Raw genomic sequence first — 22,459 nt, 5'->3', positions numbered from 1 at the left:
TATCCCATTATTGTATGTATTTACTTTACCGAAGTGGCTATTTTTACCCACTTGTTGCAATGGTTGCAATTAAAAAGCATTGTTAGCATAGCAAGTGTTGCCAGAGTTAGGATTAAAGTTAGAGAGGGTTAAGGTTGAGGTTTTGTTCTCATCAAAGACTTTAAAATATTTCAAATTACAAGTTTTTGTTTTTAATGGCTTTAAACTTTTCTTTAATTAGAGTAGCATTCCTTATCTGGCAACGCTATTCCAGGGAATATAGCCACTGCCTTGGTTTATTTGTTTATTTAAGCCCATGTTAATATTTTTGGAAGATAATAAAATTAAACGATAATAAAATGCCTCCTAAAAAAGCAGCCAGTAAACCTTCTCAACGTACAACTGCCTCTAATGTGAAAAAGCCAAGTGGTGAGTAAGCTCTAGGGCTTTTTTATTTCTTGACTGTTCCCTATTGTAATAAATTGTTGAGTACGGTATATATTCAATTTTGAATCATTTCTACCTTCTATCTCAAATCTCAACATTGTACTTTTAATTTTTGTTTTTGTCAAAGGAAATGTGACTGCGAAGAAATCAGGAACTAATACAGGAGGGAAGAAATCAACTCCAGCTTCTGGAAAATCTGCTCAGAAAGAAGCAAAAAAAGAAGTTAAGAAAGGTCCAACTCCACAAGATTTGGCAGCAATAAAAATACAAACTATTGTTCGAGGGTACGTAGATTGTCACTAGAGCAGAGTTTCTCAATAAAAATAATACATTGAAAACCCGTTTAGCAAAAAGACTCAGTAAGACGACATCTTTGGTTAAAAGATAGCTTTTTTACAGCCATTAATTTGATCACATGCAATAGAGTTTAAATATTTGACAATCTTTTAATCCCAAACAGTCGTAGCAATCTCACTACCGTAACAGATGCTACATCAGAGGTCGGGAACCTATGGCTATTTTGATGATGGCATCTGGCTCGCAGAGAAATCTAACCTTCTAAAATTTAAAATGCAAAAGTTTTACTTAACTTTTTATCTCAATTTAGAGCTGAAATTACGCTTAGAATGCACCAAATTAAATGTAATTTTTCAAATTTTTATGGGGAGGCCCCCGAGTCCTCCACTGTTTTTATCGTGTTCAGCAAAAATGCGGCTCCATTACTTCAGCATGCAAGCTCAATATTGAAATAGAATCCATGTGTTCAATCGAATTACTGACTTTATTAAACACAACTCACCATCCGTCCCTACGTGTTAGCTGTACAGTACTAAGTGTTATAGCATTATATGGCCCTCACAGATATATTATACATTTCTAAATATGTAGCTTTTAAGGCTCTAAGTCTAAACCATAGGCACAATGTAATCAAATTTAACATATTTACGTTTATTACAATAATATTTACAGAAGTCAAAAAAGAAAACTACATAGAAACAAATTACGAACGTTTTCAACATCACAACATGTCTTCTTCAAGAATAACATACAGTAGCCTACTTTTACATCTAAACAAAGTACAATGGTTAAATATTAAATTTATCAACAGGAAAAAACAAAAACTGCACAGTGCTTCTGACTAGCTCAACACTCAACAATGAACACCAAGGGGCACTACAAACAGCGTCGAACAGATCACATGATGTGATATGTAAATATTGTTTGACTTCTGTAAATATTATTGTATTGTTATAAACTTAAATATGTTAAATTTGATTACGTTGCTGGGCTTCGTGTGCCTATGATTCAACAAGACAAACTCTCTACCGAAGCTCTTTCAAGGCTCTCCAACCTAAAAAGGTTCCTGACCTCTGTGCTACATGTTTTTTTACTGAATTAGTGGACAATGAAAGAAACTTACTCTTGTTGTTTTACAATGTAACAACGTTAGTACAACCTCTGAGTGGAGATTATTTTTTTGTAGTAATGTAGTAGGCTATTAGGCTACTTGACTCAGAGGTAAGATTTTATTGTCACGTGTACAAAATTTAGCTTGAACTATAGGATGCTTATAATATTCTTTTCTCGGTAGGTTTCTTGCAAAAAAGCAATTGAAACGTTTAAGACAAGAAAAGAAATTGTACGATGAAACAATTGAGAATATCCAACGAGAGGTGACTTCGCATGACCTTTTGCATTGTTATTTGTTTATCATTGCCATCGTAGTCTTTTCATTTCACGGCAAAAATTAATTGAATGTGAATGATTAAAAAAGCTCTTTTTAAATTTATCAGATTTATAAACCAGTATTTCCCAAAATGAATGATATCGTCCCCATTAGGGACATTGTGAAAATCAGTGGTGCGAAATAGTTAAAACAGGCAATTCATATAAAGGGGCGAAAATATTGAACTAAAAACCAAATAGCCTATATTTACTGCCAGTAAATGCTTTTATGCTCTTTCGTTCATGAGCAGGTGTGATAATTGTACTGCATTTCATGTTATCCAAAAATCGTATCTTTTCTTGTATATACTAATTTTGTTGTATATTATTACATTTGCAAAAAGTTGATTTAGGCTATTTTTGAATAATTTCCCCAACCCACTAATTAGATAGCATAACTTGACGAAAAAAAGACATTGTGCCGCACTATAAATTTTTAAAACAACTCTATTTTTTTTTAAAAACAAAACAAATTTTTAAAACAATGTGCAGCACTGTTTTTAAAACAACTCTACATAACTCTCTTTCGTAATGAATATAAACCTATTTTTTAGTGTTTGTTTGGTACAACCTAGTGGGCGAAAATAATGTTTTCAAATTAAAAAGGGAACGATAGAGCAAAAAAGTTTGGAAACCACTGCTAAATGAGCCGAACATATTCAATATGACAAATTACAATCGTGGTTTATGATGCAACATTGATATTGGTTGTTAATTCCAGGCGTTCATCGCCATGGTTAAAGCTGAACAAGAAGCAGTGGAACGAGAGCTTGCTAAAGAGGAAGAGGAAAGAAAAAGGAAGAGAGAAGAATTAAAGAGGCGAAAGAGAATGCTTGAAGCTGCATTTGACGGTGACGTCGATGAGATGGAAAACATATTAAAAGAGGTTACAATCATTAAATTTTATAAAACAAATTTATACATACATTGTTTAAAACATCATGGCCATGCGCAATATGTAGCAAGAGAGTAATGAGTAATTCTATTCAATGTATTCAATGCAAATATTTGATGCGCAAGAGATGTTCAGGCATCCATGGAAGATTGATGAGTGGGGTGCGTTTTGAGTAGTTAGTTCTGAAGGCTTATTGTGATGGGAGTATTATCTTCTCTTTCCCCGAAGTTCAGTGACTGAGTATGGGACCACCTTCACCTTTGGTAGAAATAAGCTTCTTCCTCCTGCTTATGAGGCAGCAATTCAGGCAACATCTCTCAACTGCTTAAAGAAGAAATGAGCTGAACGCAAAGGACGGACCTCCATTCAATATTCTTATGCCACGGATGCATGAAATAGCCCTGTTATAATTCAAAGCCTTAAATGACGCTTTGTACAGAAACGATGTTGTCGTAATGTTTCTTTACGGTGTTTTCCAGGTCAGTGATCTAGATCATGAAAATGGTGTCGCGAATGATGATATCGGACGCATCGTGCGTAGAATGCACCAAATGGCTGTAGTTGAGTGTGAGGATGCCAATGACAACACTCCCCTTTCCGAGGCAGGAAGTGGAGGGAATGTGGAGGCAATTACTTTTCTCATCCAACGAGGTTGTTACGTCTGTAGACGTTGAATCAATGTAAAAGTGACGAATGTTGCTGCCTTGGTTCTCTTGTTGAATTTGAAGTCAATATGACCGCTTGTCGCGTGTTTGTTTTGCCATTGTTTAAAAGTAACTTTTAAGTAATGAACTGATTCTTTTTTTATTAGGCTACATCTGAGAGACAGACCATTGGTCGGCAAACTTTTTAGCCTTTACCCAACACAGATGCCGTTCGGGAAGCTGTTAGTTTGAACTTGAAGGAAAGTTTACTCACGCTTACACAATTCGACACAATATATTCATAAAAAAACATATTAGAAATAGAGAACAGTTTGCAGATGCACCGGAAATCATATTTTATTGGTTAATTATTATTGATAGTTTGTTAAATGATATTATATCTCAGCAAATCTACATGAAAAAAATTCTAGACTTACCCCGAAAAATTTCAATTACAACCCATTCAAGGGGATTTATCCAAGTTTTTTCCGAATATTGTATTAGATCATATTACTTAATAGTTTGTATAATGTTGTATATGCATTTAAACATTTTGTTACTATTCATAATTTTGTTTACTATTTATTCATTATTTACATTTTTGTTAATCTTTTCTCATTACGTAAATTTACCCGAAATGAAAATGATACCATGAAAAGCTTGAATGCAGTGTTGCTTTTAGCATGAAAATCTACCGTGCAATGCAACGCTTAACATGGAATCAACTTGATAGCAAAGCGTGTTTCACAATTTTTTATCTGTTTATTTTCTCGTAGGCGCTAACCCAAACACCATTGGCGCATGGGGAAGAACGCCTTTGTATCGGGCCGCCTTTAGTGGTCACATGGAGGCAGTAGAGTGTTTGCTGCAATTTGGAGCTGATCCAAGAATTTACGCACATGATGGAAATACTCCTGAACAGGCGAGACGATTTAGCATTGCTTCCATTGTTGAAAACTATTTTAAGTGAAGAACAGTGATAGACTATGATTTACTGGTTAAATTATATAATAAAAAAATTTAAACTATCTGCTATTTAGATTTATTTGCAAGTTGAACTAAATGTACAATACATTTTCATTAAGGTTTTAATACATTAAGCGTTGAATTTTCAGTTTCAATTGATGTTAGTTTGCTTATTTATACAAAGCACTTTTCTACATTTTATTTGTTTTTTACTCTATGATTATACTGTATTATCATTACTTCTAGATTTGTTTGCTAACCACTGTCCGGCTGTTTGCAGGTCGCTTCTGTGAAGCAAATTATAGAAACTCTCCAGAATTGGGATATCTCAATCACGCAAAGTCTTCTGGAGAAAATGGAATCGGAAAAGGAGAGAAGAGCGGAAGAGATGAAAAAGAAAAAAGAAGCAGAAACAAACAAGTAATATTTTCATTTAATTAAATATTTTCCTTTTTATTTTTTGGTCCTTGTCTTGCTTATGTAGCCGTTACTACCATGATAAAATCGGTGGCCACGCTTTAGCCAGATCCAATACTGGCCAAACAATCTAGATCAGGGGTCACCAACTGGCGGGCCGCATGCGACCCGCCACGCTGTATCGCTGCGGCCCGCGGAAGGCATCAGCGTACAAGTATCACCAAAACTACTTTTCTTGAGGAGTTAAAGAGCACGAAGGCAAAAAATACTTTCCGGGAAGCATATTTTCGCTTTGCATACGATCATTCCACCGACCGACCAATCAGATTATAGTTCTAGGTGGGGGTTGCTTAAAGTTATTCCAATGCGATGTCCAGCCACACTGTTCCAGTGGTTGATTAAAACGTCTGTTTTTGAATTTCGAAATTGTCTGTGAGCATAGGGTTGCTTATTTTAAGTTTGTGAATGTCATGTAAACACTAGTGTGCGTTTCACCGTTATTGTGTTTCACGAGCAGTGTTCCCTTTATGCAAGTTTTTGTTGGCAAAATAGGTCGGTGTCCAACTCAATTTATAATAAATTGGTAATACATTATATACAAATTTAAAGACTTTTTCTGATTGTATTATGAAAATATTTAACTTCGTAATGCAAAATGTTTTTTTGTTTTTATTTGTAATATGGAGCGCTTCACGATTTTGCGTGTCATCCTTGCGCATGGGTCATGCTAATCTTCTTCGTATCTTTCCAATTTTAGTATATGTACTGCCGAAGCAAGTACTGCAAAATGTTGTTAATCAACAAATTCTTGCCATGCTGATAAGCACCGCAAGTGACAGTTGTCTATAATAAAAGAAAGACGGTTTTATAGACTCTCACAAAAAGGATGAAACACCAACTCATTGCTATTTTAGAGGGAAGACTGTTAATGAATTACGATAGAATTACGATATTTCGGTGATTTCCACAAGCGTTTGTTTCATGGTGCCTGGTTCTTTTTCCCTGTTATTCAAGCCTATTTTTCGCTGATATGTTTGCAGGTCACTATTGTTGCCTGTATTGCGATGTGTCAAATATTTCCTTGTTTACTGAAATTGTTAATTGCAAGATATCTTTTGTGAAGCGAGGTGACAACACCACTCTTGCTTGGCGATGAATATTCTGATGAAACCGCTCGCCTCGCCATAAGTGCGCAAAACAAGTGGCCTCGTTTATTAGGCATTGTTAAAAAAGTCAAAAGTGTTGTAAAAGGAGCTTGGTCTGACAGTAGCGTTGTTCGATTAAATTTGTTGCTGCGGTATTCTAACATAAATATGAACAACATGTAACGCTAAATACTGAGTACGAAATGCGTTCTTTTCTAACATAAGAGTTAACCTACCTAACATTTTATTAGTGCGGCCCGCCAGAGCTCTTCTTAGTGCCAAAGTGGCCCGCATGCAAAAAAGGTTGGTGACCCCTGATCTAGATTATGAAGATTTAATGTTGGTTGGCAGCCACCAACGGTGGTGTACTGTAAACTATAGCCACTCTTAGTACAACCAACTTAACCGTTTTTCCCATAGACATTGATCTTTGCAGTGTTTTGACTTGCGATGTAATGTAGATTACAAGGAGAATTAAGCGAGATAGAGAAAATGTACGAGAGCAAGCAGCATATATTGCAAAGCTGTTACACTGAACTTGAAAAGCGAATCCACGTTCACGACAAAGCTGTACAAAAGGGATTCGAACAATTGGATGCTACTCTCGCAGTAAATGAACTTTTATTCGAACTTTTCATATTATTTTCACGTTGTCAGAGCATATTTTTTTACGTTGCTGCTACAGCCTTTACGAGCACCTGTTCTTTGTTGTGGATAGCATATTGCAAATAAATTTTATGGATCGGACTTTTTAGGTGAAATTCACTGTGATACAGTCTATGACAGTGATAAAAAGAGAAGAAAGAACTTGCCCCAGTTAATCATTTACGTTAACTTATTCTCGTTACGTGTGGTGCGACTTATCTGGTGTCTAGCTTTTAGTTTCGTTGATGCTTCCCGACGTATTTGAAAATGTGTTTACATGGCATTCAAATGATAACAAGTCAATTCCGGACTGTATCTTTTGACAGTCCGTAAAAGATGCTGAAGGTGACTTGGAAATAGCGAAGATGAATGCAATGAAGGCGAGAGAAGAACTGGAACAGGCCAAGCTACGACTACGCGAGCAAGCTCATGATGGTAGATTAATTACTATATTTTAACGTTAAAACAACAATTCTTCTACATTGCTTTGTATGTTATTAAGAATTATAAGGTACACAAGGATGCAACGGAATGATTAAAACTAATAAACAAAATCAGTCCGGTTTGGGAACTTGTATAATTTATTGATAAAGCTTTTGCCACCGTAAAGGCGGCTTCTTCAGAGTCATTATTGATATTATTATTTAACTATGACTTGTTTGTTTGTATCGTCAAGATTACTTTGTTTGCTAATGTTTTTGGTATTGTCAGGTGCTGTATTTTCATGCTGATGTCATATTTCTGTATTTTTCAAAGAGCAAGTTGTTTAACATGTTTTTCTGTAAAAATCATGTAAAAAGCAACATTCTTGCCTTCAAGGTAGAATGGGTCTGGCGCCTCCAACCGAACAAATGTTGGAAAAACGAACAAATTTTCAAAAATTCTTAGATTTCACCCAAAGTTTGCAGTTTCATCATGATCATCATCAACCAATTTCGATTATACAGGCCGTGAATTAATCCTCATGTCGAGGGTGTGGCCTGTCTGTTTGTCGAGAACGAAGTCTTCCCCTCCACACCTCGCGATTTATTGGGTTGGCAGAGTCCATGTTCAGGGCTACAAGGTTACGTTTTACAAGTTCTTCCCAAGAAAGTTTTGGTCTACCTTGACCCCGCTGTGCTGCGATGTTGACACATCTGACCTGTGAGATCCAGCTTGAGCTGCGCTCAACGTGACCAAGCCATTTCAGTCTGGCTAATTGGAGGACTTCACTGATGTCTTTTAATTTGAGCTTTGATAGCAGAGTCTCAAACTGGATGTTTTTTGAAGGTTGCAATAAAATTTCAGATATTTTGCTTTTTCTTAAGTTATCAGTTATTTTACCATTTTAATTTCTGCTGCTGGAGACGTTAATTCCACTAATAGGCAACGTAAAAAATTGAAGCCTTTTTGCTATTGATGTGGTGGGAACCTTTGCACTATAAACCGAACTTAACTTGGGAGTCTTAACTAGAAATTCATTTCTCACAGATACCGAAGAGCTTCCTGGGATGAAGTGCAACATCCGGGAACTTGACGAAGTTCTAGTACGTGACGTAGGCAATCGCATTCGGGATTCCGGGAAGTGGCCCATGCTGATTGACCCGACTGGTCAGGCCAGTACTTTTTTGAGATACAGGGACACCAACTATTTGTGTGCCCTCAACCCCCAACAAATGCAAGAGGAAACGATACGCAAAGGCCTCCTTGGAGCACTGAGGTGAGCATGAAAGTTGTCATAGATCCCGAGCCCTTTTCCTTGATTTTACCTTTGAAGCGTGGGAACGTTTTAACGTTTTACTTTTTTTCTCTTGTATTTTAAATGGCAAAATCGTCATTTCTGTAGCAATTGACTAGTAGACCGTATGGTCGTCTCGTTGTCTCCCTGTCGGTATGAGAACTTGTGTAACTTTTGCATTGTGTATATTGCTTGCATATTTCAAACATGTACCTATGTTCCTGTTACTGACAAATAAAACATTGATGGATTGATTGATTGATTTGATACTTGCGATACTTTCAGAGATATGCTTCTCAGTCGATCTTCTCAGTCGTGTTTTCTTCATTTGATTCTAATTATATTCCCATCTAACCAACCATGTCTGGCTGGTGTTGCATTCATTGAGATTGGTTTGTCGTATTTTTTTTCTATTAATTTATATTGGCGTTGATTCAAAGGTGATATGAGTTGTCTTCCTTTTAAGATATGCCAACTTTTGTTTCAGACGGTTTACTTTCAGTTTTATTGAAAAGTGACTAAGCATTTCCTAACATACCAAACCATCTCTGCACAACCATAACCTTCACTTTCTAAACCAGCACTCAAGATCAAGCAAGAAACAATTGGAAAATACAAATAAACAACTTTGGTAATGTTTTTTGTGTTGCGACAGGTTTGGCAAGCCGTTTGTTGTTGACATGTTGGAAGTTGATATGTTTTCGACTGTCACCGACATCTTCAATAGAATAGAACCGGAACTAATGGACGACATCTTAAGTAGAGAAATACTGAAGGAGGAGAAGTGAGTAACTGTTATTGTAAAGGGACTTTTAAATTTTGATTATTTTTTAACAATATATTAATTGACATTCTCGGAATTTACTTAACTGGTTAATTGATTGGGTAATCATGCAGTCTTGTTGGTCAGCTTGCTTGACGAAATTTGTAAAAAAAAAAATAATAACGGCACGATAAGATTGTGTGGTCTTTTTTTGCCATTGTTTTCTAGCCATGACATGTAAGCTCAATTGAGTGACCTAAAGGTAGAGTGGCCCAAGTCGAAAATCTTCATTTTGAATAAATCGACTTCAAAGTTAGGCACTTTTTTTACTATGAAGGTAAAGTTGAATCTATCCAGTGAAGTACAGGGAATAATTCATATGACTACAAAAATTTTTTCGGAAAATTGTGTGGTCATATGACGTCACGTTTTTTTTTTATTTGCTTTTTTTGTACTTGGGTCACTCTACTGTTTGTATTTTTAGCGAAAAAAGTGACCCAAGTTTACTTGGTTTTGCAAAAATTCATAATTTCCCAACAGTAAAGTGACCCATCTAAAAAAAATTGAATAAAAAAAAATAAATAAATGCATGTTTTAATGAAATTTTATCCACTGGATAATTGCAACGCATATTTTTGGATTGGGGCAGGATAAATTTGACTTACGCTTAATATAATAAATCGTTTGGTAAGCAACTGGTACCAAAAATTTTCGTAAAAACGTTTTTACTTCAAAGTTCAGCATTCTGATCTAGCTCATGACATCATCAAAACTCAATAAGCAACCATAAATAAAACGGTACACGATCTGGGCGAAACCCTCTTGGGCGACGGACCATGTGGGCGACGGTAACGAAAGTTTAGCCGTTTAAAACAGTGGTGACCTATATAATTTATCTAGTTGCTTTGCGGCGTTACTGTTCATCGTGAAGCTTAAGAGAAACCCCTAAGAAAAGAGCCAAACGAAGACCTCCCAAGAGGAATGGCCAAAAAGTGGTTGACATCAGTTTTGAACGCTCCTTAACCGTTATCGAAACTTGTCAGTCGCAATACCGATGTTGATGGTGCATTCTGTTGAAACATTTTTCAGTATAAGCGACAGGCAGAAGAATCATCCGGCAACCACTGCAAAGTTCTGATTTCGTGTTACTTCAAGTCTTAAAATGTAATGACTGTCAGTCACAATGTGTTCTGTGAACTGCTGATCTCTAGAGCAGCAGTTCTTAACTTTTTGCCTTGTCGGCACCACCTTGAAATTACCAACCAGTTCTCGCACCCCCTCCTAGGATTGGCTGAAAAGTAATAGTCGCCTACAGTTCGAAATTTTTGTTGAAACCTGGTAAAACAACTTTGCTTCTTACGTCATATTATAACAAACCTTGATAATTCAGCATCCCCGCACCGCCGAGGCACAGGTCTCGCACCCCTTAGTGGTGTGTGCACCCCTAGTTAAGAGCATTCGGATTAAAAAATATCAGTTGACGTTCAGTAGCAGAGGACACAGCTTGTATTAACCACACGCAAATTAGTAGCTTTTATTGCAGTAAATGATTTTATTTTAAGTGCCCACGTTCATTACATGAAGTCACACGGAATCAGAACTTTGCAGTGGTTGCCGGATGATTCTTCTGCCTGTCGCTTATACCGAAAAATGTTTCAACAAAATGCACCATCAGCATCGGTATTGCGACTGACAAGTTTCGATAACGGTTAAGGAGCGTTCAAAACTGATGTCAACCACTTTTTGGCCATTCCTCTTGGGAGGTCTTGGTTTGGCTCTTTTCTTAGGGGTTTCTCTTCACGATAAACCGTGACGTCGCAAAGCAACTAGATAAATTATATAGGTGTCACCACCGTTCCGAACGGCTAAACTTTCGCTACCGTCGCCCACTTTGGCCGTCACCCACATAAGCCGAGCCCACTTCGACTGTCGCCCAAGAGGGTTTCGCCCAGATGTCGTGTACCGAAATAAAATGCTGTAACTTTCATTGCAATCACATATACAACAAGTACTCTCTGAAAAGAATTGTAAATTGATTATACAACAAGTACATGCTTCCGTACATTGCTGAAATAACTATATGACTGGTGTACACCAGTGGCGGCTCGTGGCCTTTGGTGATGGGGGTGCTGCAAATTGTGATGGTAAGTATGACGTCATAACGTAACACGAACAGACGAGCGCCGAAGGCGCGAGCTTCCTAGGGGGGTGTGGGGGCATGCCCCCCCAGAAAATTTTGCACTTTTATATGCTCTAAAATGCCATTCCTGGTGTTTTCAGGACAAAAAATAAAAATTTTGAGCAGTTGAAAATGTGGACTTTTAGAATGAAATAAAAAATTGCATTTTCAGGTTGGTGCAAAACAGGAAATCTGAAGTAATAGATGGGAACATTTTGCTTATAATATGAATATAAATCATTTTATTTTTCGTCATTAACGCGTCCGAGACCAAAACGACACTACTAACTACAATAGTCGATATAGGCCTACCAGCACGTTAATGAATGGGAAAAGGTGGCAAAACCTTGAAAGGTTTAAAACGTGCCTGAATAGAAAATCATGTAGTAGGCTATGTCTAGTTAGCACGGCCACAAAACCCAAAAAAACAAAAAGTAAAAAATAAAACATAAACAAGCACAAATGTAGCAATGAATGACATCGTAATGAAAAGTGTTGAGGATTGAATTTGTCAGTTCCAATATTGATGTGGATGAGCACTAAGCAGTAATCATAATAATATTAAGATGGAGAAAGAAAACCGGACATAAAAGAAACCCATCCTCAGGCAAAAGCTCGTTTCGATGTGGCCCAGGAGAGCAGGTGTTGAGCTCTTTATATGGTTAGACTGCACATCACACAGTAGCCTACGACGATTGAGGTTTGAGATCCAGTTTAAGTTATTGTTTCTTGTCCTGGTGGGTGATGGAATGGATGAGCTGGTAAATGATGATGTCCTGATGACGTTGATGAAGCTCTCATCTCCTGTGGTGTCGTGTCAGTTATGGAGTGTTGCGTTTGCTGTTAATATCTACAAACATAAAAGTACAGCACAAGCAGTCATCATTATTGTTAGGTAGGCCTAATCTTTTGTAAAATATTTTGGACTTCCACTAAAATTTTCACAAAAATGCAAGAAAGCCTTTCTACGTTGTCTATCCATTGCGTGTCCATTTTGTTTGCTAAATGTTGCTTTAGTTTGTGGACAAAAAGTGACTTTGTATCACTCTTTCTAATTGAAGAAGGAAATTCGTTCCATGTTTTTGCACCTGTGAATTCTATTGAATGCTGAGTTACAAGCGTTTTTGAGAAGTATGGAATGTTTAGAGAATCATTATCATGGTTTCTTGTACACAGGCTGTGAACCTCTTTGACATATTTAAAACGGTTGGAGAAGCAATCTGGTAGTAAATTGTTGTAAAATTTAAACACGAAAACACCAATTTCCAGTTTGAACACAATTGCTCAATTGATATCGGGATCTTGCTACAACTATCATTGTTGGGACAAAAAATACGATGAATTCAAAGCAGACTTTTTCTCCTAATTTACAAGTAACAAGGAAGTGTCCAACAAGAGAGTGACAATCTAGCCTATACAATATACATTGGTTAAAATTATTTGCAGTATCATATATATAATATACATATAAGCACTGTTTTGTAAATAGTTACCAGTTTTAACAAATTAGATAGGCTATTAATAGGCCTAACCCGAAACATTAACAGATTAATTAATCAGTACATACTTAACTTTAGGATGTCTTCTGAAGATTTGATGTGTGTCTGTGAATAAATAAATACAAAACTGTTTCCATTGATTGTCCAGACATTTCTTTTCCCAAATTGGTGTTTTGCATCATTGACGAGTTGAACTCTCTGCTAAGTAGTGAGTTACTCAGTCAAAGCCATGGATGATCCAGCAAACTTTTTCTTTTGCTGAAATACAATTTTATTATGATGGGTTATTTCATTACTATGAATAACAAATAAACAAAAGACACAAAGTTCCTACGGTGTATGCTGCACATGCACTATGCAGGCTATAACTAGGGTGGATACAACTTAGGTAAACAGTGAGATAAACTACAAAACATAAGTTACTTACAAATAAACTGCTCCATATCAACTGGAACCAAGCTTATTTATAGACAAAATCCATTCTTCTTGTTTTCTTTTGAGCAAAAAGGTAAATGACTTTGTCGTTAATGTCTGGGAGACGAAATTTTTTTTCTCCATTGAAATGACGGCAAGAGCATTTAGTGATTAGAGCCTTTCTTGATTGATGGTACTCCTCAGAAAAGTTTTGATTCTTTTTAATGTTGAAAAGCAGCGTTCAGGCTCTGCTATGGTCATAGGAATGGTCAGGAGGATTTTTACCAGTTTGGAAATTTCACTGAGAGCATCATTTAAATTACTTTTCTGAATAAATGTCAACAATTCAAATAACGCGGAATATTCATGCATGTCCGACCTGCTGAAGAATACTGCAAGTTCAGTTTCAAACTTTTCTTTTTCTATGATGATGGGATATGCTTTAACAGTTACTGCCACCTCATGTATGGGCAGTTTATTCTTAAAGCTATTGAAGCTTCTCTTGTTGAACAATTTTGCAGCTACTAATTGTTTGGTGAAGAAATATCTAGCCATTATGTCAACACATATGCAGTCACACACCTCCTTTGCTTCAGCCATAAGTGTTTTTGAAGAATTCTCACAGTACTTTTGAGTTTCTTATCACAGAAATTGCACTTTTGAAATTGCTTATATATTCATGTACTTTCAACGCATCAATATCTCGAGATTGCATTTGGTTGAAAATCACTTCAACATGAGGCATTATTTGATGAAACAGCTGCAACCAACAGAGCAATTTTTCGTTGGTAAGTTAATGCAAAATACCTGTTGCTTCTGAAATGGTATGATCAGTAGTTGATGTAGACTGTATTTCATCAAGGCAGAATTTTAAGGGTTCCAAATGTTCATGAACTTTATTAACTGTTCGTACATGAAAGTTCACATTGACAGCACCACGTTGCAGCCTCCCATGTCATAATCTATCCTTCTACCAGTCTACAACTTGCTGCACAAGTAGACTAGCACTTATAAACCATCAACACACAGCCTGAAAACAACAATGCGATGTGGAATTAATGTAAATATGGCAGAGCCTGCTCAGCAAAATGCTGATAAAAAATCTAGCCAATTAAGAAGTTGCGTTATTCTTACAGTTACACCCCTAGATGTTTGAACTTACCACACATCATGGTCTTCCAGTCAATTTTATCTTTGTCTTTTCATGCAGAGGCAACCGATTAAAGTTTATGCTTGGTAGATGCTTAACTGAATTATCCATTGATACTTACAGTCCAAAACTCTGTATCAAATTTTTTTTAAAAGGTTAAGTGCTGCTTTCTAAGGTACCCTTAGGGAAGCATTAAAAACATTATGCCTATCAAGAAGTTTTCAAATATCCAAAGCTCACAAATCTCAGTAACTACATCACCTCCTAATTAACATATAAGTCAAATACACTCTACCAGTAAGTTACCATATAACTATACCCTACCGTACTACCAAAACCATCTAGTTTTTCTTTTTCTAACGCTCAGCAAGACATGGCTAGCCTACCTGTTTTTCATTAGCCTAAAAATAAACCGGCAAAATGACACATCCGAATTCAGCCGAGTCACTTTCAGAGTCCGCCACAACCTAGAACCAGCAAAGGTGTGAAACAGCAAAATGGGCTGCCAGCCCAGTGACTCAGCAAGTTTTAATAGAAAGCTAGTAAAGTAGCTGGGGATTTCCCATACGTCGTCATAAAAAAAGTAACATTCAGAGTTGGACTGCAGCCCTTCAGAGTGTTTCCAATAAAAATTCAATAATAAAATAAGAAAATCAGTCAAGAAAGGAAAACGGAGCAAAAAAAAACAACAAAAAAGTAGGGATGGCATGGTTAATATGACACAGTAGCTAAAATTTAAATGTTTTTAAAGTTAGGACAAGTTTTTTCAGTTAAAATTTTAGGATTTGGAAATAAAAAAAAGTTAAAAAAAAAAACCTTTTCTTTCACAACTCAGGGGGGGCCGCAGCCCCTCCGCACGAGCCGCCACTGGTGTACACTGTACAGGTATATTAAATTGATCTACATCGGTTTATAAATATTTGCATGTTTCCGCTTTTCTATTGGTATCCTCAGTAGCATCAAAAGTAAAGACATGTGCTCATTGACGATTCACTCTAAAGTTTTCAATGCAAGTGTAAATGACAATATGTAAAACTCGGTAGCATGGAGTGAAAATGGAAAGCAATATTCCAGCGGTTCAAGGATAAACCCGATAAAAACTTGCCCTGTAACCAGACAATTATCTCATTAAATTTCAGTATGGGCTCTTGGTATCAGCTATTGTATAATGCGAATAAAGAACCAACAGAGAGATGGGAATTAAGTTTTATTTTGTTAATGTTATGGAATTTATACACTCATAATATTTTATGTTATGCATGTTGACTGATGATGATATTTTGTCAATCATATTGCATTATGTATGTATGCTACAACATGCACTGCCTTAGCTTGTTCAAAGTTCAACACGAATCCTGCGCTAAATTGGAAAACTTTCACTATAGATAAGACTCTAGTTACATTCCCAAATCACCTTCCAAATACTTGTTCCAGATTCTCATTGTGCGAAAGCTTTCTTAGCACACCACCTTACAATCCCAAAAATTTGGAGAAAAGCTTTAGTACGGTAGTTGCCATCCTTGTTGTATATGTGATTACTTGTTGTATAATGTGATTACCTCACATACCTCACAAGCCACTGGAGGACCCAAGGAGTTATCGTCCGATATCCCTACTCTGTGTTCCTTTCAAAAAGTCTGGCTGATCTATGCCCGCGTCAACTCAATCATCAACCCGCTCCTTCCAAAAGAGCAAGCTGGATTTCGGCGCGGAAAATCCACCGTCGATCAGGTTACCCTCTTGACCCAGACATCGAGGACTGCTTTGAGGCAAAAAAGGCCGGTGCTGTCTTTCTAGATCTCACAGCTGCCTATGACACCGTATGGCATCGCGGCCTTACTTGCAAGCTGCTTTACCTGTTTCCTGACCGACATATGGTCCGTGTGATTATGGAACTTGTCAGAAATCGAAGCTTCACCCTCACCACTGGCAACTCACGGAGAAGCAGACTGAGACGTCTGAAAAACGGCGTCCCACAGGGATCGGTCCTGGCTTCAATTCGTTTCAACATCCACACCCACGACCTGCCAACCACAGTCTCCGCAAAATGCGCTTATGCGGACGACCTGGCAATTCTCCACTTCACGAAGTCGTGGGAAATCTAGAAGACACCTTGAGCCAGGACATGCAATGCAAACCCTTTCAGCTTATCTCCAAAACTGGCGACTGAAACTCAGCATACCAAAAATGTGGCAGCAGCTTTCCACCTGCACAATCGGGAAGCTTATCCTGAGATACATGTCCAGAACAACGGAAAATATCTGTCCTTCTGCCCTGAACCAAAGTACCTTGGGGTGACACCAGACAGATCGCTCACGTACTGCCACCATTTGGTGTCACTGCGTAAGAAACTGACATTCCCGCGCTGCGCTACTTAAGCGCCTGGCAGGCTGTGTCTGTTCTAATTAGCAGACACTGTCTAGTGTCTACAGTATGCCTGTAATATAACAGCATAATCTTGGTGCGCAATGGCCCTTAGTATTCCTAGCGTTTGTTCTTTGCAGTTGCACGTGGAATTTCAGCGTCGCGAACACACTTGCTCGTTCGTATGCATTATGACACAACAATGCAGAGACAAAATCCCCATTGACTTATTGTGGAACAGTACTGCAATGCTGGGTTTCCGACAAGTGTCATTGTTACCATGCCAACTCAATTTACTAAGTTGTTGAAGAGTATAATGTTATTACAGATGTTGAGCTGTTATTGCTTTTGTAATTTTCTTCACGTATTGCAAACCAAGTAAATGTGGTCCACTGTACTATTGGTTAGTTTTGATAACAAATACAAACCAAGTAGACTTGGGCCACTGTTGGATTTGTAATTTTTTTCAGTGATGAACCAAGTTTACTTGGGTCATATTTTTTTCTAACTATAGAACTTCCCAATTTTCCCAAAAAAACTTCGCATCTTTTGTTGTTCCTATGGAAGCAAAAACTCATTTTCGGTCCAAGTTGACTTGGGCCACTCAATTGATGACGTAAGTGTTTTGATATGTCCATCTAGTGAAGTCTGTGGATACGATGGAATAGTTTAAATTTTGTCATATTTTCAAGCTGTCAGTGTTGTGTTTACTGCAGATACATGAAGCTAGTCCAACCTACAGACGCGGATGACTATCAACGGTCAAAGTTTCAGCATCACAGAGTCGATAACTTCATGCTGGTCATTGTCACGAAGAATAAATTCCCGCCCGAAAATTTGTTAGACATCACCTACCCAATCCGGATAGTGCTGCCTGAAAAATAAACTCCTTAGGTTTCCCTTCCGCTCGACCAACCGTGTTCAAAAAGGCTTCAGAAACATTGCGGCAAACTTCTGCTAGATTGTGAAGTAGAAGCCCACAAGCACGTCGCTTGGCTTCATTGCTGACACGGCTTTTTATATTCGTAGTTCGAAATGAATAGTCCTGTTAGGTGAGATCTTAGTTTCAACTTAGTTAGTTCTTCAACTGTGCATATGTTTGATGAGTGTCTATGGTGAGTTTTTCTGCAAAGTTGAATATTAATAACTGATATGGTTTGCAACTATGACGTCATCTTGCTTATTGAAATGTTAAATTTTAAGTTTTGCTCATCGTTGAAGTTAAGTTTTTTTATTTCTTGCTTAGCTCAGTCAGGTGTCGGAGATAGCTTTTAAACGCTTCTTGTGTTACCCGTGCTTTAGTATTAACCAGTTCTTTAAATCAATATGTATGTCTGGTTTCTTTTTGATTTTTTTCAAAACATGTTTGTGTTTTATTGCAACTTATTTTATAAATGTATTGTATTCGGTTATTATCTTAATGCTACAGATTTGCTACATGTAGGCGGTCTTTTTGAGTTGAAGAATGGTGCATACAAAGCGGTAAACAAAAGAATCTACAGTTTTGTGACTTCATTACACCCTACAACATTCACAACTTTTTAACTAAAAACACTTTAATGTTAAAATAACGTTTGCACTGGCTTTCCCCTAACAGAAAACCGCGATAATGATATATTTGCATGCAGTGATGCGTATTGAAAGTGTTATTGTTGCGTTTCATTAAATTCGCTCTTTACTGCAATTGCTCATTTCCTGTGATGTTGATTGTTTTGTAGGTTGTTAGGCTACTGTTATCTTTACACACTGTTGAAAAAAATACACTGTGGGAAATTCTTTAGTAACTTTTATTCATTTTAATTCTTCCATCCTACTTGCATTAACAGTTTAATTCAGCGGACGCTATAAGCCCAACTCTGTTTTAAATCACTTTGAGTGCTGATTCAGCTTTTGCGCATCAAAACTGCACCATCTTTGTTGATAGCTTTCCATAGTGTCTCTTGTTGGTTTACGTCATCACCAATGAATCTTGATATAACCTGCCCTGTTAATAACCTTTTGTTTTATGCATAGGATTGCATTTGTTTGCTTAAGATAAAATTACTTTAATTGTTTTCATGTGAATACTCTGGTTTCGAAGATTGAAACAATATGTCGGTAAGTTACCTTGCTCATTTGTTTATATTTTATTTGTAACAAGCTAGTAGTTTTTTTGCAATTTTTATTTAAGAAGTTTCTGTCTAATAAGCACACAAAGAAATGTTTGGGAAATACTTGTCTGTGTAATCAGTTCTTTGTGAAAATCAGATTTGTAGCTTAGTTCTTTGTGAAAATCAGATAAATAACTGACCTTAAAGTTGATGTATTTTCTAACGATTTGTTTACATTTTTGCTGACATCATCACTTCCAATGATACGAAATGTGACCGCAGCTGCCCAAAGCAGATGACAACGGCGTATTGCAACACTCATAAGATTGCAATTCATAATTCAAGCTACTTTTGCTTTGATTAATGTCGAAAAGGCTTAGATGCTTGTACCTATTTATACAAATTTTAAAGACGCAGTTCTTAATAACAGTCTTGAGCTATGGCATTTGGTGTCTTATCAAGTCACCACCTCATGCTTTCAAACACCAGCAAAGCAACCATTCCTAAACACCAGTTAGTTTTTCTACCATTCGGTGGTGCACACTGAATCTATTGAACTTCTAGTGTGGCATCCTAGTTAATGTTTTGAAGATTAATTTATATTATTGCATAATAAACGTTTGAAAGAGTGTTATGTGAAGACTGAAGAGGAACATCCCAGCCAAGCTGGCATCGCTCAGCAAACCAACCGATTTTTACATTGATTCAACCTCTGCAGACGTTGAATCATGTAGAAATCTGTTGGTTTGTTGTCTGAGCATATGCCAACAAGTAATCTCGTTATATTTCTGATTCTTCTACTTTTAGATCAAATGCGCGCTTACGGATTTGGTGAAGGTGCTTATTGAGGACCAAAGTGGTCAAATAAAGCAGTCAGGAAAATGGCCTCTGATCATCGACCCCTCGGAGCGGGCATGCACTTTCCTCAAATACAGAAACGTCAATTATTTGTGCGCTCTCAATCCCAACGACATGCGAGAAGAAAAGTTTCGGATCGCTCTGCTCGGCTCCATTCGGTAATAGAATACAGACATCACAACTTTGTAACAAAACGTGACGTCACAAATGTTTGAACTCGTGAAATTTGTTGGGGTGGGCTCCCATTAAGTTAGTTTTTCTTCCAGTACAGTGTAGAAAGGAGCTGGCCACCCTACTCTGGTTAGTGCCGAAGGCTTGGTTTAATGAAAACATCTTCTCATCCCTGATACTTGGAATCAAGTATGGGACCACCTTTACTTTACTTAGGCCGTGTGGATATTTTTAGTTAGCCTATAGGCTAACTTACGTTTGGGCATATGGTTTTCAATACGCTGTAGTCAGCATTGGCGACAATTTGGATCAAAGTAACTAATTGTTCCACATGTGACTCCAATTATTTCAATGTTTTCTGATATTACGGTTGCGTAAGTGCCAAATTGTGATGGGCAGATATTTGGTGTGTAGTTTGTTTACTTAGGCGATGGATGCCGTGACTTTATTCTTTTAATATTCAATCCCTGGTACATCCAGTGAATAAAAAAATAACAGTTAACCTCTCAAGTACATGTAGCTCCACACAGAGTGAAATTTACATGCCTTTTGACTCTTTTTTATTTCTTTAAAAGTATTATTGACCCAAAAAGAATGTCTAAAAAGACATTACGAAAAGTAACTACGAACAAAGGCCAGTGTTTCGATCTTCCGATCTCTTCAGCGTAGTAAAGTAAAAGTAGAAAGTTGTCTTGAAGGGTTGGTCGAGATGATGATTTGAAACTTGTGTGATTGTTGTGCGACAATGAGACTGGATTTAAGTTTTAAATTTGGACCTCAGCGAAACGTAGTTTTATAGCCTACTAGAAGGTGTGATTTTTTTGAGAGAATTTGTGCTAAGGAATGGCAGGAATTTGTTAAAAATAAAAACTAGAAAAGAAGACAAGAATTTGCAACTGACAACTTTTCAACAACAAACAACAACAACCCTTCAACAACAACAAACAACAACCCTTCAAGACAACAAACAAACAAACAAAACAACAACAACAACAAACAAACAAACAAACAAAAAAAACAAACAAACAAAAAAAACAAAAACAAAAAAAACAAACAAACAACAAACAACAACAACCCTTCAAGACAACTTTCTACTTTTACTTTACTACGCTGAAGAGATCGGAAGATCGAAACACTGGCCTTTGTCCGTAGTTACTTTTCGTAATGTCTTTTTAGACATTCTTTTTGGGTCAATAATACTTTTAAAGAAATAAAAAAGAGTCAAAAGGCATGTAAATTTCACTCTGTGTGGAGCTACATGTACTTGAGAGGTTAACTGTTATTTTTTTATTCACTTGTTGATTCATTTATATCAGTGTGTATCCTCTGGGGATCCTTCTCTTGTATCATGGGCCAATCCTATAGATGTTTGCTGGTACACCCCTTCATTTTCTTTGAATCCTGGTACATCCGACTGTGTTTTTTCGAAAGAGATTGCGCAGCGCAGTATTTTTCCTAAGGGAGGATTGATGGTCATTGCTTTCCTAACGTCTCTCAAGGCCTCGACACATGTTGGGATCTAATAAATCACCGCGTATTAAACATTAAAAGATAGCTTGCTATAAAATGGCTGAAAAAATACGATGTCCAAATGAAAGTGAAAAAATCATAGGCCTACAAGTTAATTTATAAATGTTTCAACTGTTTTGAAAGCTTGTTTGTTGAACCTTGGTCTAGTGATAATAATCAATATCAACAAATATCTTTAGATTTGGAAGAGCACTTGTAATTGACATGGGCAACAAAGATATGTATGCAGCTATCTCTGGCTTGATGAACAAAGTAAACCCAAACCTCATGGAATGGATTTTAAGCAAAGAAATTCTTGAGGAAGAAAAGTGAATAAAAAAATAGAAAAGGTTTTATATCTACAGATGTTTAAGTTGTTAATGCGTAATTTGAATAGAAATGCAAATTACTATCTTAACTTATAGCCATCTGTTTGCCATGATATCTTTTTCTCAGCAATAACAAATTTACAGATATGAACAGTTGATCAAGGAAAGCGACTGTTCTGAGTATGATTCCACGAAGTTCAGTCCAGACTTCATGCAAGATTTTCTCTTCATAGTTGCTACTTCAATGGAATATCCTCCTGAAAGTCTGGGGAGACATTTCTGTTTTGTCGCAATTGAATAAACTTTCTTACCCCTCAGTTAGTTAGTCTACTGTGACATGTACTAAACTGTAAGTTAAATGTAGTCTAGTATTCAAACTTTTATAACTTACCTGTTTCCAGTAGGCCTAATTACCTTTCACGTGCAACCTTATTTAATATTTATACTGCATTGAAATTATCTTAATTTTTGTAAAGTTTACTTTTGTTGCGCTGCTATATATGTTTTTATATTTTTTCACGATTTGTCTGTTTCTTCTGAGATTGTTTGTAAT

At 36.8% G+C, this 22,459-nt stretch overlaps 2 protein-coding genes and 1 non-coding gene across 3 annotated transcripts; 2 read left to right on the top strand and 1 right to left on the bottom strand.

Annotated features, from left to right (window-relative positions):
• Window positions 1-259: 259 nt before the first annotated feature.
• LOC145777363 (IQ motif and ankyrin repeat domain-containing protein 1-like) lies at window positions 260-18,962 on the top strand. The gene is made up of 12 exons (XM_082588729.1): window positions 260-408; window positions 554-710; window positions 2,018-2,099; window positions 2,873-3,037; window positions 3,526-3,697; window positions 4,467-4,612; window positions 4,937-5,076; window positions 6,680-6,827; window positions 7,190-7,298; window positions 8,334-8,562; window positions 9,236-9,364; window positions 17,666-18,962. The coding sequence occupies exons 1-12, from the start codon at window positions 339-341 to the stop codon at window positions 17,832-17,834; spliced, it is 1,716 nt and encodes a 571-aa protein (XP_082444855.1). The 5' UTR covers window positions 260-338; the 3' UTR covers window positions 17,835-18,962.
• On the bottom strand, window positions 5,748-5,854 carry LOC145777801 (U6 spliceosomal RNA). Its single transcript, XR_014290376.1, has one exon. It is a non-coding gene; the product is annotated as a U6 spliceosomal RNA (small nuclear RNA).
• On the top strand, window positions 18,943-22,459 carry LOC145777364 (IQ motif and ankyrin repeat domain-containing protein 1-like). The gene is made up of 4 exons (XM_082588730.1): window positions 18,943-19,046; window positions 19,847-20,055; window positions 21,778-21,906; window positions 22,051-22,459. Exons 1-4 carry the CDS (start codon window positions 19,041-19,043, stop codon window positions 22,205-22,207), a joined length of 501 nt encoding a protein of 166 aa, XP_082444856.1. The 5' UTR covers window positions 18,943-19,040; the 3' UTR covers window positions 22,208-22,459.

Source organism: Aplidium turbinatum, chromosome 9 (genome assembly GCF_918807975.1).
Source record: "Aplidium turbinatum chromosome 9, kaAplTurb1.1, whole genome shotgun sequence".
Taxonomy (NCBI): domain Eukaryota; kingdom Metazoa; phylum Chordata; class Ascidiacea; order Aplousobranchia; family Polyclinidae; genus Aplidium; species Aplidium turbinatum.
This window is presented reverse-complemented; position numbering and strand designations above follow the sequence as displayed.